The sequence below is a fragment of the Eurosta solidaginis genome, chromosome 2 (genome assembly GCF_040869045.1).
Source record: "Eurosta solidaginis isolate ZX-2024a chromosome 2, ASM4086904v1, whole genome shotgun sequence".
Taxonomy (NCBI): domain Eukaryota; kingdom Metazoa; phylum Arthropoda; class Insecta; order Diptera; family Tephritidae; genus Eurosta; species Eurosta solidaginis.
In genome coordinates, this window is record NC_090320.1 from 22,819,085 (window position 1) to 22,835,048 (window position 15,964).

At 37.8% G+C, this 15,964-nt stretch overlaps 1 protein-coding gene across 1 annotated transcript in view; it reads right to left on the minus strand.

Moving 5' to 3' along the window:
- Positions 1–15,964, minus strand: part of Sema1a (semaphorin 1a) — a 678,660-nt gene that overhangs the window by 248,016 nt on the left and 414,680 nt on the right. Inside the window, 1 exon segment of the mRNA XM_067764629.1 lies at positions 10,872–10,968. Within this exon segment, the coding sequence (XP_067620730.1) occupies positions 10,872–10,968 (97 nt within the window).

Sequence of the window (15,964 nt, forward strand, 5' to 3'; positions counted from 1 at the left end):
CGTCATATGTTTGCAAGCGCATAACGAAATGTCACTCAACTGTAATCAGGTCAACATTCATTACTGTCACTTTGCCAAAACGAAAATCTTTTCAACCAAATTTTCATCTTACTATTTTTTTTTTTTATTTATTTTAAGGATGTTCTTGTATTTTTAGTTAGTACGCGATGTCAACCCTTTCGGTGCGCAGCTTGTATGCTACATGCAATATAGTACAGAGTGCTATGGATGTTTGAAAATGTTCGATATTCAAAATAAAATTTACAGAGGGTTTTCAACACCACTGTTTATAAGAATATAAGCCTTTCAGTATCACCATCAAATTGATACCAGGACATGGGGGATACTTAATGTACGATTGTCCAGCTCCTTACGAAAATGATTCTGTAGGTAAGCCGATGTTGTTTGAATTCCGAGCGATCACTAATACTGTAAGCATGGAAAATATGGTCTGCACCATACTCTCTTGAGGGTGATGCTACATATCAACGTCTTTAATCGACAGCAAATTGATTAAACTTCTCTAACAAATCGATAACTCATCGATGTATCGAAACACTTCGCTTTTTCACGAATGCACAAACACACCCACATTCTCATCTCTTATATGAGCCATGCCTTTAAAATGTTAACTTTGTTTGTTGTTTTTATAGCAAGAACACCCCAACAACAGCAAACCAGAAAACAAATTCTCCCAGCTGCTTTTGCCACTCCTAACGACTCAATCGTGCTCGTTTATCAGTGCTTTTTTAACTCCATAATCATATGTTGCTGCCAAGCGAGTAAGAGCTGCTTTTAAAAATTCATGTCTTTCACCCTTCGACTGACATACTAACATGAAAACATATGCAGTCATACTTACTTTGAGCAAATATAGGGCATTAAATTGTTAGCATTTCTGTTTCGTGACAAAAAATAATCACAAAAACATAAAATCAAATCACAAAGTGCCAAGAGAAATAAAAAATGAAATTTACTAAGCAATGAATGTTCTACATATGTAGATATTATTGCTTTTTTGTTGTTGTAACATGTAACATGCCAAGTATGTACACATTTATTTATGCTACTTGCTTGCAAGCATTCTAGTTAAATTCACTTAGGGCCGTTTTCACGATCTTCAGTTAGTCACTTATCTGTAAGTTATCTCGTTTTCACCATGCTAGCTGTAGTATTGACTGTCAGTTAAAGTGTAAACAAATATCAACTTTTTTTTCGTCTTCGTGCATTCAGAATACATTTTGGGGATTTGTTCTATATAATATTCACAGTTATCGATTTAACAGGGCGTTTATCACCCTGTGTTGGTGAAATCGAAAATATCAAATGAAGCTATTTGAAAGGCCTACTTTGGGTGGAATTTAACTGGAGGATAAAAATGTTTCAGAAAGCTTTATTTGAGATTTTCACTGTCATCAACACAGGGTGTCCAACATCTAGCGGAATCGGCCCTTATGGCCGTTTTCATCATCCGTAGTGAATCGTGACTTAAATAGAGGACAGCAATCTTTGAGAAAACTTTATTTGACATTTTTGTTTTAACTAACACAGGGTGACAAACCCACAGTTAAAGCGGCAGTTAGGACCGTTTTCATCATCGCTAGTTAAATTAGATTTTAACAAGAGGGCAGTATTTTTTCAGAAATATTTTTTTGACATTTTCATTTTCGCAAACACAGGGTGACCAATCTCCGGTTAAATAAATAAATAAATGTTTTTAGTATCAGTTTTGAAGCTGTACTGATAAAGCCCAAGGCACTTTGGGCTTCGGTATTTCACAGCTTACATATGAAGGGTCGTCAGCAAAAATGGGTTTTGAATTAAAATTTAATAAAAGCGAAACTTATAAACATACCCGTAAAAGATCCCTGAAAATGCGATGAAGAAAAAAGCGACAGTAAATGTGGGACTTAGTCGTTTTTTTTCCACTAGAACATCGTACAACAAAAATACACACTAGATCTTTTAGTAAAATCCGGGGCTACTTCTGAACTGTTTCGTGGACATTATTTAAAGATAATTTATAAACTATTGCGGTGCAGTTTTGAAGCAATTTCTGGATCACTTTCGGAATCATTTCAAGACTATTGTCGAACCAATTTCGAACAATTTCAGGATCATTTCGGGATCATTTTAGATAGCATTTTGAAAAAACCTCAGACTCGTTTCGGAACTATTTCGAAACCAATGCAAGGCAGGATCATTTCAGTTTCACTGTGAGATTATTTTCTGAATCATTTTGAGGATTTTCGCGATCAGTTCGGAACAATTTTAGGAATTATTATAGGTAACATTTCGAGACTATTTCGGGATAAGTTCGGGATATTTTGCATAATTTGAAGACTATTTCGGAACCAATTTGGAACAATTTTAGAATAACTTCGGGATTATTTTAGGTACCATTTCAAAAAAAACTTTAGGATCATTTGGAGTATGTTTCCGGTACATTTTTTGGACAGTTTTACCATCGGGACCATTTTTGGAATCGAGACCAATTCGCAAAAATTTTAGGATTACATCGGGATTATACTAGGTATCGTTTGGAGAAAACGTCTGAATCATTTAAAGACTGTCTCGGATCAATTTGGTGATCAGTTCCGGTTCACTTCGGGAATATTTTTGGATTCATTTCGAGACTATTTTAATTCGGAGCAATTTCAGGATCATTTCGAGATTGAGCTCACAGAGTATAACTTTGATTGGATAACGGTTGGTTGTAAAGGTATAAAAGATTCGAGATAGAATAGACTTCCATATATCAAAATCATCAGTATCGAAAAAAATTTGATTGAGCCATGTCCGTCCGTCCGTTAACACGATAACTTGAGTAAATTTTGAGGTATCTTGATGAAATTTGGGACGGGTTTCTGGGCACTCATCTCAGATCGCTATTTAAAATGAACGAAATCGGACTATAACCACGCCCACTTTTTCGATATCGAAAAACACAAAAAGTGCGATAATTCATTACCAAAGACGGACAAAGCCATGAAACTTGGTAGGTGAGTTGAACTTATGACGCAGAATTGAAAATTAGTAAAACTTTGAACAATGGGCGTGGCACCGCCCACTTTTAAAAGAAGGTAATTTAAAAGTTTTGCAAGCTGTAATTTGGCAGTCGTTGAAGATATCATGATGCAATTTGGCAGGAACGTTACTTCTATTACTATATGTATGCTTAATAAAAATTCGCAAAATCGGAGAACGACCACGCCTACTTAAAAAAAAAAAACTTTTTTAAAGTCAAATTTTAACAAAAATTAATTTGTCTAGGATACTTTTAATGCCATAAGTCGAACAAAAATTTAAAATCCTTGTGAAATTTGGTAGGGGCTTAGATTCTAGGACGATACTTGATTTCTGTGAAAAAGGGCGGAATCGGTTGAAGCCACGCCCAGTTTTTATACACAGTCGACCGCCTGTGCTTCCGCTCGGCCGTTAACACGATAACTTGAGCAAAAATGGATATACCTTTACTAAACTCAGTTCACGTACTTATCTCAACTCACTTTGTATTGGTATAAAAATGGCCGAAATCCGACTATGACCACGCCCACTTTTTCGATTTCCAAAATTACGAAAAATGCCATAATTCTATACCAAATACGAAAAAAGGGATGAAACATGGAAATTAGATTGGTTTATTGACGCAAAATATAACTTTAGAAAAAAAACTTTGTAAAATGGGTGTGACACCTACCATATTAAGAAGAATGAAAAAGTTCTGCAGGGCGAAATCAAAAGCTCTTGGAATCATAGCAGGAATACTGTTCGTGGTATTAAACATAAAAATAATTTAGCGGTACCCGACAGATGATGTTCTGGGTCACCCTGGTCCACATTTTGGTCGATATCTCGCAAACGCCTTCACATATACAACTACCACACTCCCATTTAAAATCCTCATTAATACCTTTAATTTGAAACCCATATCGTACAAACACATTATAGAGTCACCCCTGGTCTTATGGCGATATCTGGAAAAGGCGTCCACCTACAGAATTAAGGCTCACTCCCTTTTAAAATACTCATTAACACCTTTCATTTGATACCCATATCGTACAAAGGAATTCTAGAGTCAGCCCTGGTCCACCTTTATGCCGATATCCCTAAATGGCGTCCACCTATAGAACTATTGCCCACTCCCTCTTAAAATACTCTTTAATACCTTCCATTTGATACACATGTCATACAAACACATTCCAGTGTTTCCCTTATTTTGTCTCCATAGCTCTCAGCTGAGTATGTAATGTTCGGTTACACCCGAACTTAGCCTTCCTTACTTGTTTTGTAATAATTTCGAAACTATTTCAGGATCGATGCGGAACAATATCAGGATCACATCGAGGTCTCATTTCGGGTAAACTTTTCAGTAATTTGGCTTTATGAATTCCTATGACATCAGCAGCGTTGGTACGAAATGAGCGAGAAATGTGCTTTCACCGCTCAGTTAGATTCATAGGTATACTATTGTTCATAGAGAACAGAGTAGAAAACTCATCACTCTTTTTTTTGCTCAAGAAACTATGCACCAAAAAGTTCTATTGTACACTTTCTTCCCTGTATTGGGTTATGTGCGTATCTACGCTGTCATAAGATAATGGATCGAGCCTAGTGGGTTTCGTACATCCACAACAGAGACTGCGGTCGATTACGACGTCATAAAATTACCGTCGTGTTATTTTGCCACGTATAATTAAGAACCTTGTTTGACCTTTCGAAACTGAAACCTAGTACTACGGATGACCATATATAAGCCAGGGTGAAGTCGATAAACTTCAACCCGTGGGAGAAGTTCTACCCTGCTCGTATGGAAGCAAATACAAGACTACCAGCCTAGCATTGAGTTTACTCAATTATGATTTTGCAGTCATGGCATGGGCTGTGTTTAAATTTCTCTTCTGGTTTGTTATAAAAAAAGACTATACGTCGGCCGCTTAATCTTCTGGCGAGTTGATTTCGTAGACAAAGTTGCCATTTTGCCCTAACATAAAACAACCTTTAGTACCCACATAATTACACATATTAGACAACATTGTCTACTAATATTTGATTTGTTCGCATTTCGTCCTTTACGTTTTTAATTCAGTACAAATAAGCAGTTTCCCCTTTTGGAAATGAACTTTCCTACTCACAGGAAATTACCTTAAAACTGAATACACCTCCACTGAAATTAACTAATACACAAAATGAAAGTTTAGTAAAAGCGAACACAACTCGAAAACACACAAAAATAAGAGCAATACATAATTCTAAAATAATGTCGTGGAACTTTTTGTGTTAACATTTCTAACTTTTAAAATTTCAATTTTCTCCTTTTGAATACAATTAAATATAACAAAATCTACGCCAAGTCGGCATGCCAACAAGAGAAGCTGCTACAATTTGCAAAGTCTTTCAGGCGGTGAGTTATTGTGGCCGATTTGTATATGCCCTGCAGCGAATCGCACTTGTTCCGAACCAGCGCAGAACTATCGTATTAAGAGATGGTACTAGTTCCAATTTTGTCGCCTCGCAGTGCTTTCCACTGACACTTTTAACGTTGTGATATCCAGCGAAATGACAATTGCCCGACCTCTCCAGACCTTTGTAACGCATCCCTAACTTGTCAATCGTTGGTGACTCTAAAATTATTGCATCCTTTCACTAATTAATTTAAGTACGCATAGCCCCCAGACAAAAAGCGCTGTTGGTATGCGTTTATTAACCAACTCCCCCGCTTTGCAAACTATTGACACCAGTTCGGAGGTAGTCATTAAACGTGTAGTTCGAAACTGTCGCTTTGTGTGACTGTCTTCTATTTTTGCTGCAGGATGTGAATGAATAAAAAATAAAAATAAAAAAATATACAAATTCTAACGGAAATTATGTTGTATGCAGCCGTAGTTATGACTTGTATTATTCTAACATTAAGGTGGAACGAAAATAAATAGGATCTTATTTTCATCAACTTCTGTAATCGTGGTGCGGTGCTAGCGTGCTCCGGTTATTGCACGGAAGATCTTGGTTTTAAGCTCTAGGCAAAGCAACATCAAAAAATTGCAAAACAGTTTTTTTTAATTAGAAAGAAGTTATTCTAAGCGGGGTCGCCGCTCGGCAGTGATTTGGCAAACACTCCGAGTGTATTTCTACTTCTGAATGAAAATGCATCTGCCTTGCAGCTGTCGTTCTGAGTCGGCGTAAAACATGTCGGTTCCGTCTCGCCAATTTGTAGGAAAAATTTAAGAAGAGAACGACGCAAATCGAGAAAGAAGCTCGGCCTAAATATCTTCGGAGCCAAATCGGGCCTATAATTTGTTCATTCGTTTGTTTTCTGCCGGAATACCAAAACCTCTACAGGAATATAGAACGTAAGTGTAAGCGTAATACTATGTGGGATTGGTATGCTGAATGGGGGAATACAGAAAGAAAGTGTGGGGTAATTCTAGGCATAATATTTGGAAGAAGAGTGGAAGGAAAAGAAATACGAGAGAATAAAGAAATAAGAAACTAAAACCGTAGTGCGTTTTTTCCATTTGTTATCGAAGGTTTAGAGGCTTGCTATCGATAACAAACCTTATCGACGAGTTATGGGCGTACTATGCATTTCTTTTTAACGAGTTATCGCGTAGCTATCCACATGTTATGGGCGTGGTATAAAGAAATTTCCGATTGTTTATCGAAATATTATAAATTTGTTTTCGATAATAAACATTTACGATTAGTTATAAGTTTTTATCGCCAAGTTATCACTTTGTTGTCGATTTACTATCGAAAGTTATCGATTTTTTAAATCAATTTGTGTTCTTTCTACTTGTACATCTGTATGTTTACACAACGAACTTCATGAGTATGTGGCACACACGCCTTTTAATTGTTTACGATTTTTATATCGAACTTAACAGGACGTGAATCGTTTCTAACTATTAGTGACTCTTAATATATCTCTATATATTTTTTTGGTTTTAATGCGAGATTACGATTTATTTTTCTATTAATTTAGAAACTTTGCCTAGCCCCTTTTATGTATTGCGATGATTGATTTGATTTCCTGAATATTTGTTATCGGTTCGTGTCACAGATTTGGCAAATGAATTACGCTCAAACATTCTGTTCATTAATTCTCTTTAATCACCACACCCAAGGTAGTCGATTTTCTTCCTTCTGTGTACGTCACGTACTTCACTTACAACGAGTAAAAACAAAATTCATTACCCATTTCCTTTTCTTCTGCAACTTCTATAAGCTTAAAAAACACTCTCCGAAGGTTTTCGATAATGACTTTTATTTGGCTTTCTAGATCTGTGAGTTTTAGTCGCTTCTTAAGACAAGCATAGGCATGCCTACCGCGATACAGACCAACCTGCTGGGTAAGTCCCTTTGTGGCGCAGCCATATATACCCATAAGTTGGATTATGGCGTAATTTCTATCAAGGCATAGATCTAAATACTCTTCGTGTGACCACTTGGCGCCAGTTAGCCGAGCGAAGAAGCGACTGGCGCGCCATAACCATTTAAACGGTTAAGCGTTAATTAACTAAGTAAGTAAGTGTATAGAGACCCGAATGTGATAGAAGAAAATTTAATTTGAGCTCTACCTTTTTTGGGAAATCTATTCACTAAAATTTTTAAGTGCGTATGCTAATGAGAACATCTTTTGCTCCACCCTAATTTATAGTATCATATATATGGTTGTGTGCATTAGACTGGGTCGATTTATTAACCGATATCGCGCCATCGATTTTTCGATAGGATTTGGGCTCAGGAAAAAAATGTTCCACTACGCATACCCAAAAAAATAATTTTCGAGCCTGCGAAATTTCATTTGTTTGCCTTTTTCGGTCGGACAGGGTATACATATGAACATTTTTTTAGTAGGACATGAAAAAAAAACCTTAAAAATCAAAGTCGAAAATAGTCAAAAAAATGAAATTTCGCAGGCTCCAAAATTATTTTTTTTGCTATGCGTAGTGGAAATTTTTTTTCCTGAGCCCAAATCCTGTCGAAAAGTAGTTGGCGCGATATCGGTTAACTGTCTTCCATACAAATCGACCCACCCTAATGTGCATATATGTCACTTACTTTTGGCTATTTTTGCAAAAAAAAATGTACATCTTCAGTAAACATAACGTCACTTGAGATTCTACATAAATCTCACTTTGAAAAAAACTTTCATAACAACTCTTGGACAGGCTGAAAAATAAAAGCAAGAAGTGTTAAAAAAAAGAAATGCAAAAGAGTTAACAATAAATAAGACACAAAAGAAATGAGGTAGCCAACATCTTGGTAAACAGAAAAAATATGTGGCAACGTCATGATGCAGTCGCTTCGTTACGTTGGCAATTCTTGAGTGGCAACACAAATGTTAGCGAACTGAAGGAATGAGCACAAAAAGTTATAAGCAGAGTTGTAGGTAAATAAGCGACAACCTAACGAACGAAGCAAATGACAGCGCAAGTAACGGTGATGTTGCAAGTGGAAGTGCAGAAGTGCTGGCTAATATGGGATGTCTCTTTTAGGATGGAGCTCTAAAGATTAAACACTATTTTCTCCGAAGTTGAACGGGGTATATCGCATCGGCTGTTCTTTCGGAAGCTGGATAGCTCTGATATTGCCAACTAACTACCTTCTTTAACCATGAACTTAATATGAATAAGATCGAAGATGCTCTTCCAAACCTTGAGTTACATGCTCCTCGAGCTGTGGCCTTTACACAACTGCGAACAGCATCGTCAACAGCCACATTGCGCAAAATGACCTCAGCGATCATAAAGAATGTCCAGTAGTTTTGCAATCTGTCGTATCCCTGCTCAAACGTTAAAACACAGTTCATGTAAGACCGTTCATTAAACTCAGCACTGCATATCATTTCGTCAGCAGCATGTGGTCTAACTTGTATAGAACAACACACTCATGAGGCAATGGAGGTTTCCTTAGCCCTAATACAACCAACGCAGGTAGTTTTCCCCCAAGACGAAGCTGCCATCTCTATCGGCCGATATCATTGCTAAAACTGTTAACCTTATTATTATAGTCCTTATTGTTATAGTCCTTCGATTCAATCTCTGATTCTCAGAGTGTCATTTATTTTCTTACACTTATAGAATGGGGTGACCGATTGCACAGACGGTATCTAACTTGCCCTTATCTTATAGGTAAACCCATTGCTTTGATCTGCATTGAACACAATCGCAAGGAGCGAGGAGGCAAACACGTTATTTCACGTATAGAAGTTTGAATAAGAAAAACTACAAAGTAGGAGATAAAGAGAGTTAGGGGAAATAGGAAGAAGGAAAGAGGGTGAAGGAGTAGGACAGGGACAAGGAAAGGAAGTGTGAGAGCAAGAGGAACGGAAAATGGATGAGAAAGACAGAAATGGAGGGGAATATGTTGAGAAGAGGTCGAGGGAAGGAAGGAGGAACAGCAAGAGAAAGAATAATAAGAAGAGACACAGTGAGAGGAAGAATAAAAGGAACAGGAACGGAAATCGGAAGAAGAGGTATGGAAAGAAAGCGAGGAAGACAAATAAAAAGGAGAAAGATACGAAGAAAAGAAAGTGCAAAAATGACGGGAAAACGAGGACAGGAAGCAAGTGAAATTGAAAGGAAAAATAAAACTGAACCAGAAAAACAGGAGGAAGGAAAATTGGGGTGGACGGAGAAGAAAAATCAGAAGGAAAAGGATAACGAGGTAGAGTATTGGCAGAAAATGACTAAAGAGAAGAAGAAATATAAGGCGGTAAAGACAAGGAAGATTAGACGAGAAAGAAGAAAAAAGTAGAAAGTAAAAAAAGAGGAAGAGAGAAAGGAAGAAGAGGAAGGAAGATACAGAAATAAAAAGAGAACGATGAAAAAAACGAAGATAAAGAGTAAAGATAAGAGCAAGAGGAAGGGGGACGGAGGTGAACGGAGAAGAATTAGAAAAAGGTTAAAGAGGTGAAGACCTAGCAGACAATCTTTAAAGAGAGAAGAAACAGATGAAGGTAAAGAAGAGAAAAAAAAGAAGAAGTAAAATAAGAATAAGAAAAGTAAAAATTTAGGAAGGAAAAGAACAATAAGTTGAAAAAGAAGAAGCAGAAAAAATGCATACGCGGGTAGTTCTGGAAAGACAGAATAACATATGATAAATACTTATAAATGGCGTTCTTGTGAGGCATCACCTTCTCTTTTTTGGATTTTCGGGGCAGGCTTTACCTTCTTATTCGTGTATGTATATCTTCCTCTATAGAACTAAATTTAAAAAACAACTTCATACACAGCGACACGATAATAAATGCCGAACAAGTACAAAAAATAGGAACAACAGCGCCTTTACAATATATAAAGTTATGCAAGTGTAACCGTCGCATCCCTCCATCCTACTCTATATTTACATACAAGCTGCGTAGAGAAGAAATCGCAGGCACTAGACCTGCATGCAGGTGGCTAATGTATATGACAGCAGAGCATAGATTTGACAAGCAACAGAACAAAAGTTCATACCGGACTTGGGCTAGCTGCCACTTTTACAGCCTTCAGCAACCTGTGCTCAACTCACTATGTGCCGGACAACAGACGCACCTACGCTAGGCATGCTGTTACTTTTCAAGTACCTTCCTGTTTTCCCACTTTTTTGACATTTTTCTTTCATTCTGCTTTTACTTTATTTACGAAGCGAACGAACACTTTTGTTAACCTACTATTTCTTACTTTTATTATGCTGCTGCATAGTACGTTGCGCCACTTGGCTTACTCTGGGTGAGTGGGTGTACAGCACTCAACAGCACCACTTGACATATAGAGTTTGTGATGCAATGATGGCTATGCGCATTGTTGTTGCTGTTATAGTTTATTTGTATATGACTTGTAGTTTCAGATATATGTAAGAACATAAAAATCGTTTTGTTTACTCACCTGGCACCAACGAGCAGACTGTTGCCATCCTTTGTGACAAGCTTGAAATGATCCACGACACTTTCGTTTCCTAGAAATTTCAGGACATCTTCAGGACCTGCAAATAGCAGCGCAACAACGCAAAATAATAGAGAGAAAGTGAAAAAATTAATTAGTATGAGAAAAAAATTAGTATAGCTAAGATAAATATTATTCAAATGCGAGTATGTATGTATGTGTGTGTGTGTGCAATAGCAGAAAAACCTCAACCATTCATGCAACGTGGAATGCGAATGAAAAAATTGTGAAGTGAGTGTTTTTATTCGGCAGAGAACAGCAAATGCTTAATTAGGCAATTCAAATTTAACAAAAAGCTTTTTGTGACAATGCCAGCGCTGCTACAGTCACTGGCCGATGAAGGCCACACTCCCAGACCAGCCATGCACATTGGCTATACGTAGAGTGTCGCACAAACCTGTGACGCGCTGAAGGACGTTCTTTCCGTTTTTTTTTTTTTGGTTATCAAATAGTAAAATGAAGATTTGCGGAAGCGGAGACCGACGAGAATTGTGTGACAATAGCGCAATTTAATGGCTGAAAAGTCACAAGTTGTGAATAGAAAAATACGGCTGCAGGTGAGACGAATAGCAATTTTGTGTTAAAGACGAAAGAAAAGATAGATAGAAGGTGAGTAGTTTTCACACTAAGGCTCATTTAATGCTGATGAATTTTGAAAATGATTTTTAATGTTGCTTTTGTGGCTACTTTAACATTGGAAGACCTGTACATTTGTATTTCCGGAATTTTAGCTAGGTACATACTAAAGGAGAGGACTTCTATTTAGGGTCTCAGTATAGAAGTCCACTAAAGTGAGAAATGCGTTTTTATTGCAATTCACTATGGATGCGGTACAAGCAGCTTATTTCCTCAGGATACTTCCGTGCAAGTATCCGCCCATTAATATCCATTGAGCAGGTTACTGCCAAGCAAAGCCTACCCCTACATAACCTGTTTAAGGACTTGCTAAGCGCATTTGATCAGCAGCATGTGACTCTTATGATGTACAACTGCTAGCCGGTGTCTGGCTTGGACCAAGTGACTTGACTCACTTTATAAACATGTAGCGGAATTATATGCACTTGGCCTGGAACATTACGCATAGCACCGCATAAAGAACGTAGGAATCATCCAGCGGCCTACGATTTGATGGCCTGCACTTAGATTTTGTATTTGAATTGTTTGTTTTTATTTTTGTTGTAGAAGCAGAAACATATCCAGAGACGTAAGGAAGGTGTTTAGGATGTGGGCAGCCCTTCGCCGGATATTAATTGGGTACGTTTCGGTACTAGATCCTTGTGTTATTAGCCTGACTGTTTCAGAAATAATTTTTTTTACCCCTTGAACTTTCAGGTCGCTGGATTTTCGTTGCCTTTTACACTGAAAGAAAAAACAGGTAAAATCAACCGAAATACGGGTGAATTCAACCGAAATTTCTGTCAATTGTTTTCCATTGCAACAAGATATTAAAACAACTGCGCACAAATCGTTGATTCGTAATTGACCGTTTTAGTAGTCAAATGAACAAAAAAAAAGTTGTTGCGACAGCTTTGTACGAAAGTACCTATGTTGCGGCATTTACAAGGCAGATGAGTTTTCACTGAGATCTTGTCATGGCAGAAATACACTCGGAGTGCTTGCCGAACAGTGCCGAGGGGCTACCTCGCTTAGAAAATTTTCTTCTAATTTAAAAACCTTATTTCTAAAATTTTTATGTTGCTTTGTCCGGGGTGTGAACCCAGGCTCTTCGGTGTGGTAGGCGTAGCACGCTACCATCACACCACAGCGGCCGCCATATACATACGTAAATATGTGCATACATATAATACACAGCAAACATAAGTACAAAGTAGAGAGCGCAGTGAGCGTAAAATTCTCTTTGAAATTTGCTCAGGTATTGACTGTTGATCGCTGTTGAAATGACCAGTGATATCAGTTGTGTTAACAAAAAAATTAGTTAGATTGATTAGGAATCCGTCAATTTTACAAATTTTGTTAACTTAAGAGCGATAATTTCTCTTCTGTTGAAATGACTAAACTAATTTGTTCGCTTGACAAAGAACTCGGTCGAATTAACCATAATTCCATCAATTTCACCGGATCTCCGTAAAGTCAAGAACAACAGAACCGATTTGTTGATTTTACTTGCACCATTTCTTTCAGTGTTTGTATTCGACAGTTTAGGTACAAGCGTCACGGATGTAATAGGTGCGCAACAACTCATGTGGTCAGTATATTGCCGCGGTCGAATATTCTCGAGATTATATGAAAATGTAAATGATTTTATGAAAAAATACGACCGAGACTCACCGCTACGGCCTTAATCAAAATGGTAAGCACCGTATGCGAGCATACCTGAGGTAGGACGGAGGAGAGTCGCGCTTTTTGATCTCAGTTTCAGACAGCGAATAAGTTAATGGAGAAGGAAAGGAGAGGAGAGGAAAGGAAAATTGGTTTGTTATCGAAAAGCTATCGATATTTTATCAAAGGTTAGCGATTTGTTTTTGAACAGCTTTCGATTTATTATCAAATAAATGTCGTAATTTAAAGAGGTGCTTCCATATCTAATCTATTTCTGTCAGCACAAGTAAAATAGAACTTGGTGCAAATGCTGGCGCGTCCGAAGTTGGACAGCCCATACTCCATATCGCGAACCATGAGAAAAATTGGGCATGTAAACGCAATAATATTTACACCTAAGTCAAGTTAGTAAAGAAGCTTCTGCGAAAACAGAGAAGCCTATTATAAATCTGCCAAGCTTATAAAAATATTTCATAGAAATTCAGCTCTATTGGGGTACGTGAGGAACGTGAATGGTGGCTATGCTTTTAGTACTGTGAAGTCCCTGCGAAAGGACACTAATTTCGCATATGTTCCCATTGCACAACCACTCCCTCTTCGTATGATGATTTCCAGCTGTATAAGAATGAATTTCATATATTCGCGAGAAAGCAAAATTACTGGCCTACTATTTATAATTATTTAAATCCCTATGTCAAAGTCTCAAATATAGGCTGGCATTATTCAAATAAAAGTTGTGTATTTCTTTTTTGTTAGAAATTTTTAATTTTTTAACGTAGCGTTTTTTGGTACGACTTCCACATAATGCCTTGCGGCTATATACCTTCCTCGGCACTCACTGGGTGGAAAAGTGGCAGATACTTTTAAGGCTAGGTGGACTCCTCTCATCCGCTTTGGCCGTAGACTATTGCGTTAGCACCAGGGACTACCATTGCGCCTTTATTGTACACTTTACTGCAGCACTAACGGGAGTCCTCGCAGTCTTCTTTAGATCATTACCCTGCCTATAGCAATTCGCGGCTGCACAAGGTAAGTCAAAGCGGTTAGTCCCCTATTGCCGCTGCTGGTCGCCCCACTATCCGACTGCTGCTGCCGCTATCATACTAGCGCTCATCTTTTGCCAGATGTTGCCGTCACGAGACCCTCCCTTGCTTCAACAACCATCAGCTGCTGGCGTCCGCTTTCATACCAATGCCCAGCTGCTGACATCGCGATTCTTCCTCATATTCAGATATGTTCAAGATAAACCTTGCCTACCACCAATCATCCTCTATACCGTCCGCCCCAACTACTCTGCCCGTCACATACCAACGTCAAGCCACCGAATTGAATGCGTGCTAAATCAGCCTTCGATAAACCCACCTTATAATTTTATTTCAGCACTCTAATACAAATTCTACTCTATTCTCGTCCTATTGATCTTAAACAAATAAACGCGACAATGAGTGATTGTATTTTTTACATTACTGTCACACCAAATAGCACTCATCTCAAACCAGACCGTATCGTGCACAGCACACAAAGGTCCTTAAAATTTGTAGCACGTCTTTATAACGAGCAACTTTACAGACTCTTTGTCTCTCTTGGGTACTAAGCGAGGTCAATACATGTGACTTATACATCAATAGCGGCGGCCACCGTGGTGTGATGGTAGCGTGCTCCGCCTATCACACCGTATGCCCTGGGTTCAACTCCCGGGCAAAGCAACATCAAAATTTTAGAAATAAGATTTTTCAATTAGAAGAAAATTTTTCTAAGCGGGGTCGCCCCTCGGCAGTGTCTGGCAAGCGCTCCGATTGTATTTCTGCCATGAAAAGCTCTCAGTGAAAGCTCATCTGCCTTGCAGATGCCGTTCGGAGTCGGCATAAAACATGTAGGTCCCGTCCGGCCAATTTGTAGGGAAAAATCAAGAGGAGCACGACGCAAATTGGAAGAGAAGCTCGGCCTTAGATCTCTTCGGAGGTTATCGCGCCTTACATTTATTTATTTATTTATTTTTTATACATCAATAGCAGAACAAAAAAATTTTAGTAAAAGATATTTTAACAAATTTTAGAGTTTTTATACCCAGCTGTACTTGTACACAGGGTATTATAATTTTGATTGTATCACGGTTGATTGTACAAGTATAAAGCAATTGAGATAGATATAGACTTTCATATATTAAAATCATCAGCACCGAACAAAAAATTTGATTAAGCCATGTCCGTCCGTCCGTCTGTGCGTCCGTTAACACGATAACTTGAGCAAATATTGAGATATCTTCACACAATTGCGGTACACGGGCTTATCTGGACCCAGAATAGATTGGTATAGAAAATGAGCGAAATCGGACGATAATCACGCCCACTTTTTCGATATCAAAAATTTTGAAAAATGGAAAAAATGAAATAATTGAAAAACGAATACCGCTAAACTAATGAAATTTCGTAGGTGTTTTGGTTTTATGACGCAAAACATATATTCTAAAAAATTTTTAGAAAAAAATTAGGAAGTTTAACAAGCCGTAAATCAAAAGCCGTTAAAGATGTTACATTGAAATTTTGTAGAGACACTATCCTTGCCAAATTATATAGACTGAGTGAAGATAAAGAAAAACGGTTAAGGGCCACGCCTACTTTTCCTTAAGGTTTAACCGTAACAAAGTTTGAAATAACTCTATGGTAGTTAACTACATTTGACTGATATTCCAACAACAGCGTTTCAAGTGCACAGCTGGGTATGTAATGTTCGGTTTCACACGAACTTAGACTCTC